Source organism: Octopus sinensis, linkage group LG16, assembly GCF_006345805.1.
Source record: "Octopus sinensis linkage group LG16, ASM634580v1, whole genome shotgun sequence".
Classification (NCBI taxonomy): Eukaryota; Metazoa; Mollusca; class Cephalopoda; order Octopoda; family Octopodidae; genus Octopus; species Octopus sinensis.
The window spans coordinates 27,853,969-27,881,362 of record NC_043012.1 but is presented as its reverse complement, the minus strand read 5'-3'; the positions used below and the strand labels follow the sequence as shown (position 1 = coordinate 27,881,362).

General features: G+C 36.1%; 1 protein-coding gene across 1 annotated transcript in view; it reads left to right on the top strand.

Moving 5' to 3' along the window:
- The window catches only part of LOC115220496, a 28,055-nt gene extending 5,962 nt beyond the window's left edge, over positions 1-22,093 (top strand). Inside the window, exons 3-7 of the mRNA XM_029790628.2 lie at positions 1,506-1,578; positions 3,704-3,775; positions 12,234-12,416; positions 20,863-20,959; positions 21,114-22,093. Coding sequence (XP_029646488.1) covers positions 1,539-1,578; positions 3,704-3,775; positions 12,234-12,416; positions 20,863-20,959; positions 21,114-21,849 — 1,128 coding nt within the window. The 5' untranslated portion in view covers positions 1,506-1,538 and the 3' untranslated portion in view covers positions 21,850-22,093. The remainder of the gene's footprint in view (positions 1-1,505; positions 1,579-3,703; positions 3,776-12,233; positions 12,417-20,862; positions 20,960-21,113) is intronic.
- Positions 22,094-27,394: the final 5,301 nt, after the last annotated feature.

Genomic DNA, 27,394 nt, shown 5'->3' with positions numbered 1-27,394 from the left:
TCATCATATTCTTAAAACACTACAAATGCAGCTTTGGCTTAAGTATCATGAGGACCTTGCTGAAGATGCATGAAAACAGGATATACAGATCAAATGCAAAATGCAAAAGGGCAGTTTCTTCTGTTATTTTTAACAGGGTTTGACAAGAAGAAGCTGGAATTTGCTACTTCAGTATTCATGGTGTATCTGAGAAGACATTCTTTATCAGTTTTATTGTTTGACAAAGTCTATCAATATAAAGTTTTTCTTCAGGCATTGCAACCACACTTCTTCCTGGGGATTGTACAGCATATTCTGCTTTCAAGTTCCTTTTGGAGTTGGATTCAAAGGATGCACCTGTTTGCAATAATGCCAAGAGTTCAGGATTCTAACAAATACATAAGAAATGCCAAATGGCAAGAGAGCTCTAGAGATACTAGGCAGGACTTTTTAGAATTTATGTGAAAATAAATCTCAAATGGAAGGCCCAAAAGGAACAAAAGCTGGTGAAATCTTGTCTTGCCATGACCCTTTTTGAACTACATTTCTAACTATTTATCAACATATAAATGTAAATTCTGAAACCCAATTTTACAGAAGATTCTTAACCAAATCTATTGCATAATTTTTGCCTCATTATGAATCTAATTTCAGGTAAATACAGGTAAATTCAACAAAATATAGTTATTTAAATTTTATTTCAATATTTCAATTGGGTATACAGCAAAATTTCAATATAGAAAATTTGTTCAAATTTTTGCATTATCTATCAGTTGAACTTGATGCACAAAAGACAAGTGTGCCATAAAGGTAAAACAATGAAACATTGGAATTTATATTTGAAGGAAACTAGAAAATGAAATATCCATACCATAACAATACAAATTAATCTAAATTTTTCATACACCTTACAGATAAATAACAAATAAAAACAAGGTAAATTTGCAAAAAGAGATTTATAAATCAAATTACATGTATACACACAATATTCCCCCCACTTTCCCATACTTGCATGGGTTAGACTGAATTTGTTGCAGCAGATTTTCTATGGCCAGGTGTGCTCTGTTCGTCCAACCCTCACCTGTTTCTAGGCAAAGTAGTATTTCCCATGCTGAGACATGTTTTCACTGAAACTTCAAACCAAAGGACACTGCTGGTATGTACATGGTGATGTGCATTTACAACTATTGCACAATGTCAAGACAAAGAGACACAAGCACGCACACACATACACACACACGTGCACGCACACACATACACTTTCTCTCTCTCTCTCTCTTTCTCTATCTCTCTCTCTCTTTCTCAATTTCCATCTACCACATCCATTTACAAGGCTTTAGTCTGCCCTGGACTAGGACTAGAATAAAAGACATTTGCTCAAGGTACCACACAGTGGAACTGCACTTGAAACCACGTGGTTGAGATATGCTTCTTCTTTATGCTTGTGGTTAAATAAGAATGTGCGTATAGTAGTGTTGCAAGGAATGAAATGATAATATGAACATTTTTTATCTTTTAAATTTTAGGTAAAACATCTTCATGAAACACTTCACGCATTTATGATGGGCAGTTTCAAGTATTTTGAAGCAAAAAATAAAGGTATTTCTTTCATTAGAAAGGTTATTTCTCTATTCATGTGTGAATTGTTTTTTTGCACCTGGGATAAAAGTACATATGAAGATATGAGGATTGAGAGATTCCTAACTTGGAAAACAGATAAGGTTTAGTGATAGGAAGGCACATCTGGCTGTAAAACAGTATATCAATAATATATTCATCTAACCTATGCTATTCTGAAAAAACATGAAAAACAAAGTAATATCATTTTAATTGAGTATTATTCTATCATGAATGATATTTTTTGCAAATCATATAAGGGCTCTTTAAAACATATTATCTCGAGAAAATGAATATAAAATTGCTTCCAAAAGTTGATTAATGAAATTTGGGTGAAATTATTATCAGTGTAATTTATCATATTAGCTAAGTTTGGATTACTCATTGGATTGACTTAATTTACAAGGTTTTGTTGCATAATAGTGATTAATACCTCAAGTGATGAGTTAGAATTTTGGTGATATTGTTGATTAAACATTTGTTTTTATTTATTAGTGATTTTATAAGATAAAGAGAGCTTGAACTTGGATAAGATAATTAGTGTGATATTTCAGTGAACAGGAATAGAGTTTGCATGAAGTTCATATTGCTTTTGTTAGAAACTGGTAAGGATTTTATAAAAACATTAATTTGCTAATATATTTCAAATGTAAAGTCCCTACATACTGGTTGGTTTATGAGGAGAGCATAGTTATTGTAATAAAAGTAAATAATGGGAGTTATACAGTTTCCAAGTCACACAGAATAAGTGGATCACAAATTTAGGAATACAGGAATTTTTTGTCCAAGAAATAATAACTTCTGAGTATAAGTGAAAATAATTTTTATGTAATCACCTTAACTCTATTCAGCATATCTTGGCAGGTAAAATGAAATGACAACAGGTAAAAATAAAAGAATCAAAACTACATTCATAATGTACATAAACAATCATCATGCTGTATTGGCAGATTTCCTCCAGATTCATGGAATGGTTATATTTTGAGGATTTTTATGCTGAACTAACTGCATTTCATCAAAATTTCTAGTTTCTAACAAAATTGGGAAATTTATATACAGATAACATTACTGGACTTTAAGAGTTAATAATGATCTTATATTACTGTCATTTAATCTAAGCCAGCAGAAGAAGTCATTCCAATGTCCACTTTTCTATGATAGCATTGGTTGGAAAGAATTTGTTGAGGTAGATTTTCTATGGCTGGATGCCCTTCCTGCTGCTGACCCTTGTATGTTTCCAAGTAAGTAATTTTTCCCCTTGAGTAGACAGGGACTATTTTTATAACAGTAACACTTGTTTACAACTATTTCACAATGCCAAATTAAGGAGAGTCTCACACACACACACACAATGAGCTTCTTTAAGTTTCCATCTAACAAATCTACTGAAAAGGATTTACTACCTGAAATCATGTGTTTGGGAAGCAAACTTACCACACAGCTATGCGTGTGAATGTGAAAAATATCTATGACAATGACAATACATTCTTTTTATCAACTCTATTCCAAAAATCAAGAAGTATTTAAAATCGTCTAATACCAAGTACTGGCTTGAATTAATTTCAGGAAATCAGTATCATTTAATCTATTGTGTCTGGGGAGAGTCATTTTCTCTTTGTGTCTTATAATATAGCACACTCACTGGTAAAAAAAGTAGAAACTTTACCAGAGAAAATAACTCTCCCCAGACACAATAGAATATGCTTCAACACACGAACTCATAGAAAGAATCTTGCAAACCAAATCCCAAAACGAAATAAAGTATCGTTTAAGTTAATTATGTTGTCATGATCATCATCATCATCAACAACAGACTTCAGGTTGAATATTTCAGTATTGATGCCAACCAAACATAGGATTGATATTAAACTGTTACTTTTCTAAATTTGATATCTTTTCATGTTATGATTTTTTTAATAGTCGATAATAATTACATATTAAACGTTATATTGTTAGAAATTCTCATACTAAAAAACCGATTTGAATAGAAATTTTATATTTTATTAATATTAAAACACATTTATAGCCATACAAGTCCATAATTATTCTTCAACAAAATTTTTTTTTAAAAACTACCATAATTTTTTTTTTTTTTCATCTTTATCAGATTCACCAAAGATGTTCTTGGAAAACAATGCAGCTCTTTGTTCTAGAAAAGAAATTAATGATGGTGTTTGGGGTATGATCAGAGTTGACTTTAATATGCATTGTAATTTATATCATGAGACAGAAAAGATACATTCAGGGCAATTATGGAGCACTTTGTATGTGTATATTACACTTGTAATATATGTATTATAAAATGGGTGCCTCCCAATTTCAGTTATGCTTGTATTTGTCTGTGCATTTATTGATCTTTCTTAATTGTAGTAAAGTAAATGGTTCTTCTGTCAATTCTCATATTCTTTTGCATCAGGATATTATGAAACATGTACTTCATTTTTTTTTTGTGGCAGCCAAACCAGGTATACTGATCTCTCAGTTTTCAGTTAACTGAAGTTTCTCTCTTCTCTTCTCTCTGTTCTTCTCCCTTTCTCACCCTCATGTTCTAATAAGTGACTTCCTTCATTGTTTCACATTTCACATCACCATCATCATCATCATTATACCCAGTTTTTCTTTTGAGACACTCACAGTCAGTGATACATGCACACTGACATTGCACATCCAATGGAGCATACTAGCTTCATTCCTTTCAAGCCTGATTAACTATACAATAACTAGACCATATCCCACTCCACCAGATGTGGTGATTCTTGATAGGCCAGGGGCTTTCTCTGTCTTCATATTCTTCATAGCTTCATCTACCATGTTACTGTCTATTTATATAGCTGGTCCCTCTGTTAGGTCTACATTTATCTGCCTTTCGTAGTGGCACTTCCAAGCCTCTTTCTTTGCAGAGTCACCAACTGCAAGAAAACCATCATCCATGCAAACACACAACATCACAGTTTTCTCTGACACACACTCTTGCAAACTGAAACACATCAACCTGCTTGTCCTCACACCTCAGAACATTGGCAAACTTCTTCCTTTTTGCTTCTCCCCAAGTTAAGTATACCTGCCTCCCAGCTTCCCTTCTAACTAACTGATATAGTTCTTGCTCTAATAGTCTTGCCAACTACACTGTTCCACCACCATGTCACCCCAGGTCTGGTTGGGACTTTGCATCAGCCACAAATTTGGTCTGTAGCTCAGTAAGTTGTCTCATATGAACTTCTAGTTACATTCTACATTACATATCTCTAACTCCTCTTCCTTCTCATTAAATGCTTCAGTTATAATGTCTCTAAATCTCTGACTATTCAAAGGATCCTTAAGCTTCCGGAACTTTCTTTTCCAAAATAGTCTCTGCTTCTTGAAATTTATCTAGCCTGTAGTCTAAAGTCGCTAATGACTAACCTATATTGAGGGGTACATTCTTCACTTTCTGGTGCGAATGTAGTCAATTTGGCTAGCTTTGCCACCTGATTGATAGATTATCAGGTGACTGGCAAAGTTGGTGTTGCAGATCATAAGATTATTTACATCACAGAACTCCAGAAACCTTGTTTCCACCTTACTACAGGAATCAACTCCAGGAACCAACTCCATGGCCACCATGCCACTGCAAAAGATACATGGTAGCTGCCCAACATGTCAATTGAAGTCACAAGCCATGAAGAGGTCACAGTTGTTTGTTTTTGAGGTGGTCAGCAAAAGAATATCATAAAAACGATCTTTTTGTTCATTTGGCAGGCCCAGTTGGGGAACATAGGCAGAGATAATTGTCACTGTACTATTTTTTAAAATTAGTCTAAACCCAAGTACTCTATCACACACTCTGACTAACTCAATGACTTTATCCACCCATTTCTCAGCTAGGAGTGTACCCACACCACCCACTTCATTACTGTTGCCTTCCCAGAATATTTCATACTTATGTTTTTCATCCCTGAGGAACCTGGCTGAAGCACCCCACCACCTTACTTCTTGAAAACAGTTTACATGGACACACCTCCATTCAAGCATTTCAACAATCTCACCAGACCTAACTTTCATTGTGCCTATATTGACAGTGCCAACTCTAGGGATGTGAAGGGGAAGAGGGAGGGAGCACAGAGAAGCGGGATGGCATTCTGCATTTGAAAGGAAGGTTTCAACAAGCGTTTGTCAAGAGACATGGCATAACAGTTGTCTTTACATTTAATCTTTCATCATTCATACGTGTTGCACTAGCTGCATCTGCTTAAAGTGAGTGCTATGCAAGCTTTGTTAATAAAATTAAAATGGTTAATTAATTAGTTGATAGGTACTCTTCAATCACATTTTGGTGCATGTGTGTTGCAGTAATGTAGATGAAAGATTACTGAGAGGAGGAAGAGTTTCCAAGAGAGGTTCTGGTACAGAAGTGAAAGAGCAAGCAGAGTAACTTTGAGGACAATGCATGTCCAAAGGGGTTTATATATAAGGCACCAACAGGAAGAAGAGAGGAGATTGACCACCAGAAATGGCTGCCATGCTTGCCAGATCATAAACAGTATTAAGAGATAGATACAAAAAACAGCTATGCTAATTTCCAAGGTAGAGGCAGTAATTATCATAGGGACCCTACTTCATTTCACAACTTCCCTAATTTTCCCTTCGAAGTTTCCATGCCTTTAGTATGTAATTCATGCTATCTATCTGTTTGTCTGTAATGGTAAGTAGCTTAAAAATTTCTCTCAATGATATTATGAAAGAGGTGCACTATAAATATATATTGATATTTTGCAGAAGCAACAGAGTGATTCAAGGGCCAAGAGTTTTGGGTGTTAGCACTTATCAAACTATTTTTCCTGTATATATATATATATATATATATATATTGTTATGGTAGGCTCCACAACCTCTCCACTGTCAGAAGCTACCTATTGACAAGAAAGAATTTCCCTTTCTCATCCCTGTCTACCCACCTCTCTACTAGTAGTTGCTTATCCATGGAGGCTTTGTGGAACTGAAGGAAATCACATTTCATGTTGTAGTCAATATCTGTTTACACTGACATGCATAAGGACCTGCTGCATATGCCCGCAAAGTCTTTCTTGCAGATACTGAAAACAGTCCTCAGACTACCCTTTCATGCTTCACAAGTCCACAAACTTAAGCCACTACAATCAATGTTCATACAATGAAAAATAGGTCTGGTGAGACTGTTGAAATACTTGAATAGAGACATGTAGATGTGTGCAAAAGGCACAATGGACAGGAGTCTCATATAGACTGATTGTGGCAAGGAACATAAATACAAATTCTTCTAAATGAATAGGTGGTGGGCATATATTTTTGGTAAAGAAATAGGTAGATAAGGTGATTGAGGTAGTCAGGGTGTTTGGATATGAAGACAGGGAAGCCCCTGGTCTACTGGGAATTACCACTCACATACTTAGAATATTTTGCAGATAGGATCCAGTCTAGTCATATGTATAATTAATCAGATTATTCAGAAAGGTATTATCCCTAATGACTGGTGTAGCAGCATTATAAGTCAGATGTTACAACAGTAAAAGAGATGGCTTAGATAATAAATAAAAGTATTACAAAGGTATTACATTGCTGGACCAGAGCATAAAAGTTATAGGGATTTTATTGTCCAACTGATTAGAAACAGAATTAGACAAGCCATGTCCATAACCATGACTACTGTGGTGAATTTAGTGTACAGGCAGGTGTTCACTAGGGCTTGTTCTCAGTCCCCTCCAATTCATTATTCTCCAGGGCAGAGCAGAAAATTTCAAGACTAGCTGCCCCTTGATAAACTTGTTTTCATAGTGGAATCTGTAACAGAATTAGAAAAGAAATTCCTAGTGCGGAAGTAAATCCTAGAATCAAAGGGCCTTAAAATTAACTTAGCAAAGACCAAAATTCTAGTAAGCATGAAAACTAGTAGGATTCTACTTCCTTCAGGTAAAATAGCCCTGTTAAATATGTAGGAAAGGTGAAGGCAGGAATCCCATCTGGTGTACCCAGTGCAATCTATGGACTTCAAGAAGTGCAAAGGAATCACAGCAATGTTAACAGAGAAAGTAGTGTTTGTATGTGAAAGATGCACAGGTGCCCTAAAGACTGATGGAAATTAGATTTTCTCAAATGCCTTCGAGGTTGTAGATAGTTTCCATTACCTGGGCAATCTAATTAGCAGTAGAAGGGGATGTTCTGATAATATAGTTGCTAGAATAGGATGGAGAAAGTTCTGGGAGCTATTACCGCTGTTGTCAACAGTCTCCCTTATGAGTGAAAGGCAGAGTGTATGATGCTTGTGTATGAACAGCAATGCTATATGGTAGTGAAACATGGGCCCTGAATTCAGAGGACATCTCAAGACTAGAGACGAATGAAACTAGTACACTCCATTGGATGAACAATGTCAGAATGCACGGAGGACAAAATGCTAATGTACTGAGAGAAAAATTGGGCATAAGAGAAATCACATGTAGTGTGCAAGAGAAAAGACTGAATTGGCTTGATCATATGATGCATATGGATGAGGACAGTTCCATAAAGAAGTCCAAATGCTTAATATGGATGAAACATATGGAAAAGGGAGCCCCCCCCCCAGAAGACATGGGACAAATTATTGAAGGTGGATCTCAAAATGCAGAGCCTTACAGAGCATATGACAAAGGACCAAGATGATTGGCAATTTGCAGTGGTCAAGAAGACCTGACCATCACAGCAAAAATGATATCCTAAAAACCCACTGCCTCTCTGATATTTCCCCCTACTCACATCTTCTAACACTTATCACTCTACTATGTATGGTATTACTTGGCTGTTGTAATCATCTGAGAGCTGAATCAGCACATATTGCATACCCCCGTCTCCCAGAACCACTTCCATTTCTCATTATTATCTCTGCCCACACTATTTCTACAATCATTTCCTTCCTATGCCCTCAGCCACTACTCTCTTCCTTCTGCTATGCAAATTCTTAACACATATCTGCTATCCTTCTCAATGCCCTCTATTATCTATCAGCATGCCCCTTCTCTGTCACTTCTGCATCTTTCACATCATTCTATTACTTTCTGATCTGTTCCTGAACCAGTCATATATATTTTACCTTACCCCCTCTCTATACTGGTGTCTCCCTTCAACTGCACCTCCACCCTTCTTCATTACTCACCATATTCATCACTACCCCCATCTTTAACCATCTGTTACCCCCCCTTCACACCCTTATGAATATATCCATTCTCTCCTTTCCTCCCATGACCCGCTGTCCATATCCTCTCTTACGCTCACCTTCCTTTTATCTCCTTCATCCAAGTGACTCCTCTATAGCGAGGCATTTGTGCTGGTGCTGACCCTCTAGTATACATTAGCCTTTCAACACTTGGTGCAAAGCCACCTTTCCCATCACAGATAATCCCCACTTAGCAGTAGGAGCTTTTTCTTTTTGTTTTTCCTTGTTTTCTTCTGTGTTGCAAATTACACAACTACATCGCTAGTGCTACAAATATAGCACCCAGTACACTCCTTTAAGTAGTTAGCTTTAAAAAGGGGATCCAGCTGTAAAAACTACCCCAAAGCTAACATTAGAGCTCAATGTGGATGTTAAATGATGATGTTGATGACGACCCCCCCCCCTATACACACACATCATGTGTCTCTCAAATTGTTCCAAATAAATCAACTTTTACATCATTATATTATTTGATAGCAGTAATTCAATGAGGAAGCTTCTATATTGTCATTGGACCTACTAGAAATAGCAGTGAAGTTTTCTTCAAACACACTGCCATCATATAAAAAGACCCATTGGATAATGTTGTTTCAGTTACACTGTTCTATACATAATGATGGTGTGATAACATCTGGAATAGTCTTTGATCATAGACCTGTCTGCTTTAGTAGGTCTGGCCTGGGGCTAAATAACAACAACTAGCCACTGACTGGTTTTTAACACAGTTACTCAACCTACTGTGAATATTTTTTATGGTACCAGCATTGACAGTTGTCCCTCTATAGTTGTTATTCTGACAGGAAGAGGGAGAGAGATTCTCAAAGTAGATCCTTTGGCTGGTCTCTGCCTTCCCTTATCTAAAATGAAGAAGAAAGCTTTTTTGCAATCACTTGGAAGCAACCAAGTTTTTCATACATGGTTAGCTGCTTCCATTTCTTAATGAATCACTATGAATAACTGCTGCTGCTGCTGTTGTTGTTGCTGTTGCTTTTGCTGTTGTTGTTGTTGTTGTTAAGAAGGCTTGGAGAAATACTTAGCGGTATTTCATCTGCCTTAAGGCAGCGAGCTGGTAGAAACGTTAGCACTCCGGGCGAAATGCTTACCAATATTTCGACTGCCGCTACGTTCTGAGTTCAAATTCCGCCAAGGTCGACTTTGCCTTTCATCCTTTCGGGGTCGATAAATTAAGTACCAGTTACGCACTGGGGTTGATGTATTCGACTTAATCCATTTGTCTGTCCTTGTTTGACCTTTCTGTGTCTAGCCCCTTGTGGATAGTAAAGAAATAGGTATTTCGTCTGCCCTTACGTCCTGAGTTCAAATTCCACTGAGGTCAACTTTGCCTTTCATCCTTCCAGGGTCGATCAAATAAGTACCAGACTAGTCCCTTCCCTCAAATTTCATGTCTTGTACCTATAGTAGAAAGGATCATTATTATTATTATTATTATTAAGTAAGGCAGTGAGTTGGCAGAATCGTTAGCATGCCAGGTGAAATGCTTAGCGATATTTTGTCTGCTGCTATGTTCTGAGTTCAAATTCTACTAAGGTTGACTTTGCCTTTCATCCTTTCAGTGTTGATAAATTAAGTTCCAGTGAAACACTAGGGTTAATGTAATCGACTAGTCCCCTCCTCCAAAATTTCAAGCTTTGTACCTTTAGCAGAAAGGATTATTATTAATATTAAGGTGGTGAGCTGACAGAATCGTTAGTACACCAAATAAAATGCATAGTGGCATTTCTTCTGTTTTCACATTCTGAGTTCAAATTCCACCAAATTCCACATTGCCTTTCTTCCTTTTGGGTCAATAAAATAAGTACCAGTTGAAGACTAGGGTTGATGTAATTGACTAGCCCCTTCCTTGTACCTGTAGTAGAAAGGATTATTATTGGGTGAGAGAGCAGTGCATGCCATCAAAGTGACACTGGAGTACAAATATACAAAGCCCATCATGACTAGTGCTATTTTCTTAGTCTGTGACGTAAGGGGTAAATTTCTCAATTGCAAATTGATGGTAGCTTTGGTTTTCATGAAATATAGGAACACACCTTGTGACTGTTTGAGCCACGTAAAAGATCAGGATCATCAATGTATATAAGTATGGGACTTACAAGAATATGGATATGGAGATTGGGCTCTCCATATGCATTTTCTGAACAAGGTTGGGTAATGATAAGAGTTTCATAGTAAGTGTATTACAAGAAACTACTTTGAAATGATGTTGGAATGTGTAAGGCAGATGGAAGCATAAGAAGACTTAAGCTCTTTTGTTTTCTTAGAATTCTCATCTCTTAGTTGGACATCTTGGTGAGACATTTCTTAAAACTGTAGTCAGATTTGACTCTGTAGAAAATCTAGACAATTTTTTTTTTTTTTTTACTGCAGCAAATGCAATTTTCTTTAGTAAATCTAAGCAGAAAAACTTCGTATTAATTAGTAGAGAGAAATTGATACAAGATAAAGTTTGTGTGTTGTAACAAGTACTACATAGAAAGATATAGTTATAACCACATTAATAATTAACCTTCTCCACACTGTTGCTGCAGGTGCATTTTGTCATCTTGAGAAGGGTGCTTAAAATAAACACATCACTAATTTCATTTCTGCTATTTCAAGTTGTAAATAGGCTACTTTCAATTCTGAACAACGCTAAACTTTTGTTTACATACTAACCACAAGGTAATCAAGCTTTGAAATCAAACTTAGTTTTGGGTGTTTTTTACTGACCGAAAATGGCCACTCCTGCATTTTAAGGTTTTCTGGAAGGATTCTTATTTGATTCTGACTCAGATGACAGTTTTGAAGGATTTACTCAGGCAGATATAGATGGTGAACTTATTCGAGGTAATAATGAGGATGTGCTGAGTAGATATTATCATCCATAGCTGGATAGTTTAAAGAAAGTACTGGCCTCAAGGAGGTACATTTCTCAGGGGCAACTCTTTTGTTTATTCCTTAATGCTTTACATAAAAATATCATTCATCCCTTCTTTTATTAGTATACAAAAAAATCAAGTCTGTACGCACAATACAACAAAAGTTATAACAATTTTAAAACAGTCGGTGCTCGCATCTTTTGTCCTTCAAAAATAATACAGTGGCAGAGGAAAGTATTCTAGTGTGCTAAAGGTTAGCAGCATTAATAAACTATATTAAATGATAATCATTTCTATTATAGACACGAGGCCTTAAATTTATGGGGAGGAATAACTGGTAGTTATTTCATCAATGCCGAAAGGATGAAAGGCAAAGTCAACCTTGGCAGAATTTGAACTCAGAATGTAAAAAATAGACAAAATGTTACAAAGCATTTTGTTCAGCATGCTAAAGATTCTGCCATCTTGCTGCCTTAAGCTATACAAATTATTCTTCATATATTTGGTTGGATTTGGATTTGAATTTGACATTTCAAAAAGTCATTTTTTACTTGTAGATTCCAAAAGTATTGAATGTAAAATTACTGAAAGGAATTTAGTGAACCCAGTTTCTCAAGAAATAGTCCATGAGACTTTCCCTCCAGCAGATTTTACTCTTGTATCAACATCAAAAAAGGCTGTTGTACTTTCTTGGAATTTAGTAAATAATATGGAAAATTTAAGGGCAGATAAACTTTTAGGTAAGTTTACAGGTTTATTCTTTCACTTTCTTCAAAATCTTTGCAAAATTTTTACTATTTTTGTTTTCAATGGTGTGTGTTAGCAAACTTATCCACATTGTCTTTTTAATGTCCACTTTTCCATGCTTGCATGGGTCAGATGGAGTTTATTGGGGCAAATTTTCAATAGCCAAATACCCTTCTTGTCATCAGCAGTTACCTGTTTCCAAACAAGGAAATATTTTTCTATAGAATATTGGAATTGAATGTCATTTACAACAATCAATGATATCAGGACAAGGAGACACAAATGTAGGTACACAAACACACACACACGTTCAACAGGCTTCTTTTTGTTTCCATCTTTGAAATCCACTCATAAAGTTTTGAAATATTTTCCTGTTAAATAATCCTTTCAACTATAGGCACAAGGCCTGAAATTTGGGGGTTGGAGCTAGTCAAATACACCAACCCCAATATTCAACTGGTACTTATTCTATTGACTCCCAAAAGGATGTAAAGCAAAGTTGACCTTGGTGAAATTTGAACTCAGAACATAGAAACAAATGAAATGCCACTAAACATTTTGTCTGGTGTGTTAACAACTCTGCCAGCTCACTGCCTTTTCCCTCTTAAGTAATATTTTAATTAGGTTCTTTTGGAGCAACTAATGATAACATTATTATACTACCAGTCTATTCTTACTATGGCTACTATGCATTCAGTACACTGATACCCACTGATAATTAGATCCCCTGGGTAACAGAAGCTGCCAACTACTTTTTAGAAAGCTTCCTGGATATTGTGGAGGGTCAATTTCTCTTTCACACATGTTCTTAGTACTTAGTGCAAAGTACTAAGCAATTAGTGTTGGTAGATGGGTTTGCACCTGATTTGGAGGGTTGTAGTTTGTGTATGTATGCATGGAGGAGTGCAAAAATGGCCCGTCCAATTCATTTCAGCATAAAAAGCTGATGTAAAACAATGACAATATGCTGGCTATAGCCATTATGAATCTCATCCTCTTTACCTTTCTCTTTTATTTAATGCATTTACTGTACAAAAGTAAATATATTTATTCTACATCAATCTACATGACAGCTAATCTTGTTATTAAACTTGATATCCCCTTATTCTGTTTTATGTTTCTTTTTCCAAACCAATGCAATATTTAGGACTGAGGTTTATTAATATGATTAAAATTATTGTGCAGGCATTAACTCCTTGCCTGGCAATGGCAAGATATCTTGTTTTTGCATGTTTGACTTTTTTTAGAGTTGGATGAAATATCTCGTCCAAAAGTTATTCTCTCAAATAATGGCTGCGACAGAATATCTCGTCCAACTCAACTCTTCTACAGTGCTTTTCAGACGTAGACAAATCTGTTTGTCGTAATCATACGCCTGGTTGCGCGTCATGCCATTCATGCTCTCACTTCAGCCACATGTCTCACATCTCACATCATTGCACTAACCAGTCAGTCATCATTAGCACACACGTTCGCTTATTCCAAGGACAGATTTTGCATTTTTGCTTTTTATTTCTAAAAGAGCAGCAACAGTGAAATTGATAACATGGATTTTGCTAATCTTGACTCTTCTGGATCCAGAAGTTATTCTCTGAGATGATGATGATAATGATAGTAATGATGATTCCTTGCTTGCTACCAGGCAACGGTATCAGCTTCCTGTTGGAGATAATCTTATGCCTTTTACTCCAACATTTCCTTTCATTGGAGACCCAGGAATATCAATTGAGGGTGATGTATTGGATTTTTTGGGGGTTTTTTTTCCTTTTAGTTTGATGATTTAGTTGACTTTATGTGCAGCGAGACAAACTTCACCCAGAGATAAGAATTGGCACCTTGTTACAGACAGGGAAATGTGTTTATTTTTTGCTGTGAACATGCTAGGAGCTATTATAAAGGCACCAGATTTGGAAATGCACTGGTCAAAGCATCCTCTTCTTGAACAGCCAATTTATGGAACTGTCATATCTCTAAAGCGATTTTGTAAAATAAAACAATATCTACATTTCGTTGATAATGACTCTTATGACAAAGCAAGTCACCCAAATCCTAAGTTGCATAAAATATATAATATATACTCTAAGCTACAGCAGTAGTTCCAGCGTTTGTACACTCCAAAATGAGACATTTCTATTGATGAGAGCCTCATGTTATACAAAGGCAGATTGAAGAGGAATAGATTTGGAGTTAAATATTTCATGTTATGTGAATCTGACACTGGCTGTGTGTGGACATTTATGATTTGTTGTGAAAAGGGAACCCAAATTAGCAACAAATATCACGAACTTACTATAACACCATGAATAGTGATGAATCCTGTGGAACTTTGCTGAGAAAAGGATATCGCCTAACTGTGGACAATTTTTATGCCTAATCACAACTAGCAGATATTTTAGTAGCTAATTACACAGATTTTCTGTGAACAATACATCTCACAAGACAGGATTTGCCAAAAGAAATCAAGCAAACATAGCTAAAAAAAAAGGTGAAATTTGTGCTTTTCAAAGAGGAAAGGTGATGGCACTAAGGAAAGGTGATGGATAAAAAAGATGTTAGTATGATCTCTACCATTCATAATCCATCTATGATAGATGTAAGCATTCCAAGAAAACAGATAATAAAGCCACAAGTGGTTTATGATTACAACTTCACTATGGGTGGAGTTGACGAACTCGGCCAACATTTCGTTGATTACCCCGTATCCCGCAAAACGTGGAAAGAGGTGGTACAAGAAGGTATTTTTTTCACATGATGGACTGGCAGTGTGGAATTCATACATACTTTATAAAGAATCATTGACTCAAATGAATGCCGCCACAGCAAAACTAATGTCTCATATGAAATACAGACTTGAACTTATTGATTCTCTCTTCAAAGAAAATCACATTGATGTTCCTCGTCAACAAGCTGGATGACCATCTTCATCTCACTCTACTCAGTACTCATCTGGACATTTTCCCATGGATATTCCTCTCACAGAAAAGAAGAAAGTGTGTGGAATATGCAAAAAAAATGGAAAGCCAGTTTGCAAAGAATCCCATTATGTGTAACTCCATGTTTTGAAGCATTTCATTCAAAGGAGCCATGTAGTGAAAGAAAAGTACCACAAGTAAAGCAAGTAATGTCTCTTTGCTTTTATTTTATCCCTTTTATTTAAAACAGTCTTTCCAGTTTTTTTCAATTTATTTAATTTTTTTACAGAAGACAAGATACCTCATTTTTGCTTTCATATGATAATGATAACATAAATATTTAAATAAATTTATGCAATATTTAAATCCTAATACTTTCCTGAGCAACCAGATGAAAAAAATTTGTCTAGTTTCACATAGTTTTTTTTTGTTTTAAATCTGCCACGTGAGGAGTTAAAGGTGCTGGGGCATGAGAGTGTATATGAGTAGGTGTGCATGCATGTACACAACATCTCTCTAAAGCTTACCTCCACATCCGTCCACTAGAGCATGGGCACATCCATGCACAATCATCCAATTATGCAGATGAACTAAACACAAACCAACCTCATGCACACCACCAAAGACATGGATGCCTTCAAAATATAAATAGATTGCAATCATGTATACATAGGCACAAGAGTGGGTGCGTGGTAAGTAGCTTGCTTACCAACCACATGGTTCCGGGTTCAGTCCCACTGCGTGGCACCTTGGGCAAGTTTCTTCTGCTATAGCCTCGGGCCGACCAAAGCCTTGTGAGTGGATCAGTAGACGGAAACTAAAAGAAGCTCGTCGTATGTATATGTGTGTGTCAGTGTTTGTCATCCCCCCCCCACATCGCTTGATATGTGATGCTTGTGTGTTTACATCCCCATAACTTAGCAGTTCGGCAAAAAGAAACCGATAGAATAAGTACAAGGCTTACAAAAAATAAGTCCTGGGGTCAATTTACTCGACTAAAAAGTGGTGTTCCAGCATGGCCGCAGTCAAATGACTGAAACAAGTAAAATAAAATACAAAAACCACTTGATCTGACCATAAATCCCAAATTTGTACATGTAAGCTGGAAGTACCGTGGGCACACATTGTACATATGATAAAACCAAATGAATCTAATGCACGCGCAAACAAACACATCCCCAGATACACAAAGAAACATAGTCTCCATACACAAATACAGGCATGAAACAAAAGACACTATGTAAGATATGCACACACACACAATTAACAATCCAACTACTCTATGCATCCACTTCAACAGTGTGGACAAGTGCACGCAAACACTCTCCCACATTTGACCAAAATGATGTTGAACACTGTTTTTTGTGACTCTAATTTGATAGTTCCTTTCATATTTTTCTCCCTATTTCTTCTTTATTTTTAACACCTCCACTGACACACAATAAATACAATATGTATTCAGACATTTTATGCTTACACTTACAATCTACTCCTTGAACCCATGAAATGGATGACCTCTCCATAGGTCCTCTTGATGATGACGACGACGACACTCAGCACAAATCTCTGCCAAAGCAACACCAATCTTCTCTCAACGATTAGCCAGAGAGGATTTTTAAAATGAGAATATCTAAAATAAACTCAGCTGCTCTCACAAATGAGAATACTAAAAATGAACTTGACCGCTCTCAAAAATTAAGTGAAAAAATCAGAAAAATAATTTAGAATCCTTGTCCAGTACTAGATAATCCCAAAATCTAATAAGTTCATGCCAGTCACAAGGCCAAACATCCCTCAAAGTTTCATCCAGTGGTTCTTGAGATATGTTGTCTATAAACAAACAAACAGAACTGAAGACAATACCTATTTCTTTACTACCCACAAGGGGCTAAACACAGAGGGGACAAACAAGGACAGACAAATGGATTAAGTCGATTATATCGACCCCAGTGCGTAACTGGTACTTATTTAATCGACCCCGAAAGGATGAAAGGCAAAATCGACCTCAGCGGAATTTGAACTCAGAACATAACGGCAGACAAAATACCGCTAAGCATTTCGCCTGGTGTGCTAACGTTTCTGCCAGCTCGCCGCCTTAACAGAAATGAAAACAATACCTCCGCCTTTGCTAAGGTAGAGGTGATAATAATATTAATGATAATGAGTAATGTGTTAGGAAGAGTACTTAATTGGACTGGGGGAACAACTTCAGGATTGCCTGAATGGAGTTGTGTCTAATTGGATGACCAAAGGGAGAACAGTACTTCTTAGGAAAGACAAAAGCAAAGGCAATATAGCTAGTAATTATACACCAATCACTTGTTTGCCATTGGTATGGAAGCTGTTAACAGGAATGCTCTCAGTAAGTATTTATGAGCATCTTCACAGTCAGAATGTACTTTCCGTATAAGAAAAAAGACTAAAGGAACACATGAACACATAGACAAAGCAGTCCTAAAACGATTGAAATCTAGAAGCAAAAATTTAACAATAGCAAGGATAGGTGAATGTTTGAGAATATTCAGTATTACAGACAGCATAAATGAGTTAATATCATGAAGAAATGGAAAGTAAATGTCTAATTCAGATGAAACAGCCTTTGGGAAAGTTAATATGAAGAGAGGGGAGACTCCTTATCCCCTTTAATATTTGTATTATGTTTAATTCCCCTCAGTTTAGTATTAAGAAAGGGAAAGGCAGGGTATCGGTTTAGAGATAGTGAATGGAAAAGTAACTGTTTGTTCTATTGGGTTGGCATCTAAGTTCCCACCTTTTTTTTTTAATTTAAATTTTTTAAAAGGTTTAATAAGAAAAATAGCAATTAATTAATCAATAATGTATTCACCCTTGTTGCTTACAACTTCTTCCCAACATTAAACAAGATATCACCCGATTTCAACTAAAAAAATTGATCTAACCAAGCTCTCAATTCTGCATCAATATTGAACGAAACTCCACACATATTATTTGAAAGAGATCAAAAGAGGTGGAAATCCGTTGGTGCCAAATCAGGAGAGTACACTGGGTGTGGCAGCACTTCGCAGCCATGCGTTTGAATGGCTCCCTTGGTCATATTGGCAATATGAGGGCAGGCAGTGTCGTGCAGCAGAACTCCATGCTGCCGATTAGCTATGTTGAGTTGTTCCATCTGTTGAACATAGAGTTCCATTCAAGTAATTCATAATGGATAATCCCTTCCCAGTCCCACCATATGCACAACATCATTTTACACGAATGAAGATCTTGTTTCACGCATAGTGTCACTTATTTACCAAGGCTAAGCCATTCCTTACGCTGCTTCATATTGATGTATAGGCATCATTTCTCATCACCAATAACGGTTCGGTAAAGAAATCGTTGCTTGTGTTCATGAGTTTGAGCGGTGACGAGCAAACAAACCAGCAGATATTGTGGCTCGTTGATTTTTGTTGTTGTCACTTAAAGCATGCAGAACCCATGCTCCATACTTCTGAACCTTTCTCATCAAGTGAAGATGCTTCTCTATAGCAGTCTGGGAGCATTCCATTTTTTCTGCCAGTTCCCTTGTCATTGACGAGAATTTTCATGCAAAAGTTGGTTTAATAGCTCTCCATCGAACTCAACTGGATGGCCAGAACGAGGTGTGTCTTTGAGGTCAAAATTTCCATTTTTGAACTTGGCATACCAATCATGAATAGTTCTTTCAGCTATGGTACCATCTCCATACACAGCACAAATGTCGCTTGCTGCTTTTGTGGCATTAGGACCTTGATTAAAAGCAAATAGAAGGAGGTGTCGAAAATGCTCTTTTTTCTTAACTTGACATTCCATTTTAATGATCTGAAAATAAACAAAAATTAAGTAAAATTAACTAGAAAAAAAATAGATTCCAAAATGATTCAAAAATAGATTCTAAAATTTAGAAAAATAGCGGGAACTTAGGTGAAACCCAATACATTGATGATCTGAAGCTTTTTAGTAAAAATTAAAGAGATAGATTCCTTAATACAAACCGTAAGACTCTTCAACAAAGATATAGGTACAGAATTTGACATAGATAAGTATGCAATATTAGTGATAGAAAAGGGACAGGTAGTCAGCAGTGAAGGCATTCAATTACCAGATGGCCAGACAGTAAAATCGCTGAAAGAAGAGTATCAGAATCTGACAGGGTTAACTATGTTAATGAAGCTGAAGCTAAATGGCCTGAATCTAGTGAAGGTTGTAAATAATTAGGGAGTATTTCTACTTTTGTAGATTGGACATATTTGAATTGGCAAATCTAGACAGAAGAACTAGAAAGGAATTCAATATGAATGGAAGAACAGATGGATATAGGCATAAAATCTAGTTTAGTGCAACTCAGAAAACAGTATTATTAGGGACACCCAGGATTCTTAGGAAAGTTTTTGGCATCTAAGGTTACTTGTTGTAGCTCGATGTTAGGAAGTTTTTTTTACCAACAGTCTTATCTGTTGGTAAATAAATGCATGCAATTTTGATACAATATAAGGGACATATTGGAAATTAATATGCACAAGTCAAATTTTGCAACCTCACTACATCACATACAAAAAATGACATCACTTAAATGACAGTCATTTTTGGCTTCACACACTCCTGCTCTTTCCAAAACTTGCACCATAATACCCTCAAGAATTTCAGACCCCATTCCACTGATTTCTCTATTAATGTTCTTCAGTCGCACCTGGGTCTCCAATCTGTTGACGTAAACCTTCTCTTTCCATTATCCATGATTGAGACCTTTTTGCATCCGGCCATTCAAAGTAGACCTTACACATGGTTCCAGCAAGATGGGGCAACTGCTCTCGTACCACAAGAGAAACAATGCAGGTTTTACAGCAGTGCTCTGGAGAGAGAGAATAATCTCCCACTATGGCAATATCAACTGGCCTTCACGTTACGCAGACCTGGTTAGCCCAGATTTTTTCTAGTGGGAATACCTGAAAGAGAATGTTTACGTCAAGAAGCCAAAGACTCTGGTGCAACTGAAGAACACCAATAGAGAAATCAGAAGTGAGATCTAAAACTCTTGTGGGTATTAATGGTGCAAGTTTTGGAAAGAGCGCAGGTGTGCGAAGCTGAAAATGGCTGTCATTTAAATGATGTCATTTTTCATGTGATTTTGTGGTGTTGCAAAATTTGACTTGTGCATATTAATTCCCATTATGTCATTTATATTGTATCAAGATTCATGCATTTATTTATAAAATTAAGGAAGTTATTAAAAATTGAAACCCATCAGTGACTTTTGGGACACCCTGTATTATTAACATCCTTCCCTAAATGATTAGTTTTTCTAGGTAGGATGTGTGTGTGTGTTTGCTGGAGTTTGTATTCCTCCTGTCTTCATATATGTTCATCTGGTTGTGGGGAAAATTCACTTTTGACTGTCTTTCAGTCTACTCAGGTGAAGATTTATTTCATAACTGCATAATGTTAGACAAACTAAACACAACTACTAGTTCTATGGAAGCAAATTGATTCTGAAAAGCTCTTTATAAATCTTTCAAATCTTCTGTTGCAGGTTTCAAAATATACGTTAATGGGCAACCAAAAGCTCTTGTGCCTAAATCACAGACTAGAATTATAATTTCAGACTTAATTCCATCATTAACTTATAAGTAAGTGAATATTAAAAAGAATTTTAATTGTTTTATTTAATAGTATTTTTTCATTATTTCATTGTTTTTTTTTAGTTATAATGTTCATTTAACTATTCCACTTTCTTTATGTCCTTATCATATTTAATAAATTATTCTCTTTTATTCTAACTAGATTCAATGTGACAACAGTATCAACATTTCAAGAATCCAAAATGTCTCCAACAATCATTGCAGTTTACCGCTGCCCTTTAGAGCCTTTGGATGATATGGATGAAAACACAGTGAAGAGATCTTTCACTGATTTAGAAGGAAGTTACATAAGTAAACAACACTTCTACGAAAAACCTGATAATTTAGAGAAGATAATTGAAACATCGAATTCTACACATCTACCAGATGAATTTATGACAACAAATTCAAACCCTGCCTCTATATTATTTCCATTTTCTAGTCCAAATCAAAAAGACATTTGTAAACAGTCACAAACCACTAATGATAGAACTTCCCCTCAGACACTACATGGCTTAAATAATAAAACAGATGTTAAGCATGACCAATCTTTTATTGAAACTTTAAATAGTTTTACAAACTCATGCTTATCAATACTCTCTGTAACTGATGGACATCAAACTCTTGATAACGGGTCCAGCATCTCAGTTGCTACTGCTGAAACTTCAGGATCAGATCAGAAAAAGATGACTGTTGCAGAAACTGTAGAGCAGCACTTCCTTCAGTGCCAAAAAAATACCTTGACTCTGGATTCGAATGAGGAAAGATTTATTTTACAAGCAAATCAAAGGAAATCATCAACCTTGGGTGATATTGCTTCCAATCCTACCAGTGAAGCACATAGTTCTCTTCCCAGTCAAGAAAGTGCATTGTCTTTGGGGTCTGAAGAAGAAATCTAGTATTTCGAATTGGATAAAACTAGAAACGTTGGAGTTGAATAATGAAACTTATTTTTCAGCTTATGTGAAAGTGCCCCTGGCCAATATGTAAATATTACAATGTCATTTCAGGTAGGCTGGTTATTGTTGTAGTAGTATTGTTATACGCATTAAAATGTAGCAAAATCATCTGTCTTTTGTCTTTCTTTTAGTTTTAAGATCATTAAAACACTTATTGGAAAATAAACATCATTTGATCACGTTCCATAAGAGTATTTTGGTCACCCTATGAACTTTTCAGCTGACCCTTATACATATGTACATAGTTAGATACATACATCAAAATTTTACACTGTTTCTTTGTGGATGACTTGAAACTTTATGCAAAGAATATGCATGAGATGAAAACGAGCCTTGACCTAGTTACGACACTCTCAAAGGATGTAGGGTTGGAGTTTTGTTAGGATAAATGTTGTTATATGGTAGTGAAAAGGGGGCAAACTATAAACCAGACTAGTAACATCTCCATTAATGATTTGATTGTTTCCCCTGTATCTGACGAGGAATGTTACAGGTATCTAGGGGTGGATGAAAATATATCTTACAGTGGCACGTGTAACAAAACACGTGTCACTAAAGAATATTACAGCCGAATAAAGAAAATTCAGACCTCAGAACTCTCTGCATTCAATAAAACAGTGGCTCATACCAACATTTGGGTTGCTTGATTGGATTGGATGCTTGGTGAGATCTGAGCCATTGATGTAAAAATTCGAAAAATACTAACAAGCACACATAATTTCCACATCAACAGTAATGTAGACCACCTCTACCTAAAACGAAAGCAAGGCAGCAGACACTTAACATCGATCCAAAATGTCTTCAAATGTTGTATCATATCCCTTTGGCAACCTTTTTTAACCACCAAGTGTCAAAGTCCATCCCCTGACCAATGAGGCTGATAACATCATAAGACTTAGAAGGCAGCTCCTTGAACAACATTTTTTATCTGATAACCTAGAATACATGCCCAAAGAAGTCACACAACTCTACCACAATGTATCATCAGATGAGCAGAAGACTATGCACGGATATGTCAGTAGAAAGCTCTGAGATGATAGTAACTTTGATCTTGAAAGCAGTCTATCATGGACCAATAGCTGGATTACTATCTTCCACTGAAGGGTATACATTTGCAATCCAGGAACAGGGAATAACAACCAAGTACCTGATGCACTAAAGGGATAGAAATGCAGGAAAAGCAGTAAAATAAGATAACTAATGACTTTGTGGAGTTAACACTGAAGATATCACCCACATCATAAGCAGTTGTTCGAAAATGTCATCAAAGTATTATCTACTGATGAGACATAATGTTGTAGCTAAGATACGCTATAATGAAATCCATCAGAAGGATAACTCCAAGGACAAAGAAATAAGAACCCACAGCATGGTAGAGGCCATAAGACTCTCATGATAAAAAGGAATACTGGTGGAATGTCCCAGTGAAAACCTCAATAAAATGTAAGCACAACAGACCTGATATAATGATTTGGGATAGAGAAGAGAAACTGTGCACAGTTGTGGAAATTAGCTGCCCAGCGGATGTTAACATAAAGCTGAAGATCAATGAAAAAGAGAACACCCATGCTGAACTATTGAGAAATCTGCAGTTACTCTATCCAGATTACAAGTTCAGGTTTATACCTGTAATTATTGGGGCCCTGGGATATGTAACACACTGCCTAAATATCAATCTTGTGAAATTAAACTACAGATCCAATCCATCACTGGAATTGTAAAAATCTGTAAAATTTTCCAGAAGTTTATCATTTAAATATATATGAGCATGTCATACAAACTAACAAAAACACCTTGTTGATGTTGAAATTCCAATGAAGGAGCCTTGAATCTAGGTTAGAATGCAGCACTTTCTCTATTGGCAAGCTATCTTGAAATAAAACTGAACAATCTCAAACATGCATACATACATTTGTTAATCAACAAAACTGTAAAGTCAGAGGTGTGGGACTCTGTTCCCCACTCATGAATGCTAGAAGCCGTTCAACTTGCTAAAGTTCCAGTGAACATAGTCAAAGCCATAGCTGACTTGACTTCATCATGGGCCACCATCTTGAAATTAAACACAAGGAGGGACTGTGTTATCATTGAGAGAATACAGTATTGCAGAGGCATATTCTAAGGGGACAGTTTCTCTGTGATGTTGTTTATACTTTCTGTAAACCCTGTTTGTATGTATGACATGCTCATATGTATTTAAATGATAAACTTCTGGAAAGTTTTACAGACTTATACAGTTTCAGTGATAGATTGGATCTGTAGTTTTTGAATTATAATAGCTTTCTTTCTGGTTTTGAGAAGCTTAATTTCTCAAGATTGGTATTTAGGCAGTGTGTTATATATCCCAGGGCCCCAATAATTTTTAGCATTAAAAAATTAGAAATTATTTCATGGATATTGATTTTTGAATCAATAAACCACCATCACATTTTTATTAAAAATTCATCGACCATGAATAGTTCTGGATTTTCATGGCCCCATCGAAGGGGGTCACAAGGACAGTTAATAGCGAAAATAAAATGGAAAAAGTGTGAGTAATTATGTAGTGGATATTGAAGCATGTCAGTCTCAAGCAGGATTCAAAATGGCTAATCAAAGTGGCTGTTGTTTACATCTCAGTTTTGTCAATCAAAATAACCCATGGTACCAGAAAATCCAGACCTTATTTACATAGAACAGTGAGAGGTAAGTCTTAGTTTCATATTTTGCAACCCTAAAGATTCTGCTCATGCATTCACAGCAAACAAGATGTAGGTGTATTTTTACCCACTCTGGTGTTCACACTTGACCAGTTATACGTAGCTATGAGTAAAGCAACGGACTCCAGTAATTGGTGTCAACCAAACAGAAAATACCATCTATAAAGAATCATATTGACATTATTTAAATTAGGAAACATATTCCTTTTGATAAGGATATTTGTGAACTTTTAATGTATAAGAGTATAAGCAAGCATAAAATAGTGTAAACAACTAAAATAAAAGGCTATCTAAATAACATTTGTTTCTTATATAGTGATCAAAAAAAACAATATAAGAAAAAACAAATATATAGTGATCAAAGGAAGCTCTGGTTTTTATTAGTTGTCCACATAACCATCCATGACGCAGAGGCTAGGAACCTATTTCAGTTCAGGAGTGAATTGTCATCACATGTCACTTAGTTGCAAACTAAGTTCCTGCAATAGAATGCTGTGTCACCAATAATAATGTGATTTCTCTAAGACATCACCCAGTAACCTGTCAAGTCCATTTACACATTTCTCAATACATACTGCTGTTATGACTTCCCTCCCTCATTTTATGCCTCCATCATTGATGGGTAGATTTGCTAGTAAGTGAAATTGTACAAAAGGAGTATATAGGATGAGTAGGGACTGAGGGAAGTTTCCTAAGAGTGAGGAGAGATCATAAGAGATGGGGTTGAGGTGACTGTAGTAAGTAGAAAGGAGCGGCTTGGAGATGCTATAATAAATATGTGGGAATGTATTGAGAGTCACTGCTGATAAGAGAGTTGCTGAAGGTGAAATATTGCAGCGGGGAGAGAGCACTGGCTGAAGGCACAGAAAGGAGCTGATTGGTGGAAATAATAGGCAAGGATGGTAATGAGAAAAAGAATAGGTTTTAGGAGCAGGGAGGAAAGAGAGGAGATGTAGTATTCTGCCCTCAGGTGATTGCAGCAGCTGAATCTCATAGAGATGTGGGAGAAATGCTTGATAGGGCTGAGAGACTGGAGGTGGGACAGAGCCCTACACATAAAACATTACTAAGGCACTATTAGGATATCATTTCCACAACTTCCACTTTAAGCATTCAGCACTTCTTTATTCAACTATCTTCATTGATACACATCACATGACCAATCTGTGTAGTCTTTTCTCTTCCACACTACATCTGATTTCTCTGATAACTTTTCTCTCAATACACTGGCACTTGGTCATACATACACACTGACACTGCACATCCAACAGAGCATACTAGTTTCATTCGTCTATTGTCTTAACATGTCCTCTGCATTTAGGACCCGTGTCTCACTACCATGTAACAATGCAGTTCATACACAAATCATACAATATTTCTTTCATTTAGAGAAGGAAACCCTTTGTTGTCAACTAAAGTAAAAGCTCTCTGATTTTCTCCATCTTATTCTTATTCTAGCTACTACACTTCTGGAATATCCTCCTCCACAGCTAATTAGGTCACCTAGGTAACAGAAATTTTCTACTATCTCTAGAGAGTCTCCAAGGCATTCAAGAAAATCAATTCTCTATGTATCTATAGTGTTTATGGCTCCGGTGCATTCTCTGCACGAGCACTACTTTCTCTGTGATTCCACTGCTTCTCTTGTATCTCTATAGCTTTCACTGAGTACACTAGATGGGATTCCTGCCTTCACCTTTCCTACATATTTAACAGGGCTATTTACTTGAAGGAAGTAGAATCCTACTAGTTTTCATACTTACTAGAATTTTGGTCTTTGCTAAGTTAATTTTAAGGCCCTTTGATTCTAGGAGTCACTTCCACACTAGGAATTTCTTTTCTAATTCTGTTACAGATTCCACTATGAAAACAAGTTTATCAAGAGGCAGCTAGTCTTGAAATTTTCTGTTCTGCCCTGGAGGAGACTGAGAACAAGCCCTAGTGTACACCTGCCTGTACACTAAATTCACCACAGTACTCATGGTTAACTCTCACCTTACTGACAGCACCCCTGGACATGGCTTGTCTAATTCTGTTACTAATCAGTTGGACAATAAAATCCCTATAACTTTTATGCTCTGGTCCAACAATGTAATACCTTTGTAATACTTTTATCTATTATCTAAGCTATAATGCTGCTACATTATAAGGATAATTGATGGATAACGAACCTTAATAACGCAATAAGTGAAAAGGACAGAGAAAGAAAGTGAAAGATGTATGTACGTCTATATGAAATGGACGTGTGTGTGTGTGCACGTGTGCGATTGTGTGTCAGAGTGAGAAAGAGAGTGAAAAAGAGAAATAAAGTGAGCGAATGAAGGTGTGTGTCGTGATGATTGATGTCTTTTAAAGTACACACACATATAGAAAATGTGACGTAAGAATATAAAAAGTTTATGATAGTTGATTTATGGGAAAGAAAAACATTATAATGTTAAATATTTGAAATGCAAATATGTGAATGGAAATTAAGTTTAATTTGTAGCCAGAATAGTACTGAATCTTTTGATATTCCATACGTCAAAATGTGTAATTTGGTTTTGGAATATGCATAAAGAATATATATATATATATATATATATATATATAGGACAGACTTCTTTCAAACTGAAAGTATTATCTCACATTACAATAGACATAATACTGAAATAGTGTGAGATAAGAGATTGCTTTGGGCTTGCATTAAACAAAAGGTTGGAAATTTTTTTTGCCCAAGACACTGCATGGACTTTGGGTTTTTTTATTTGACGACTTTTTTATTTCGATTTTATGTATATATGTAT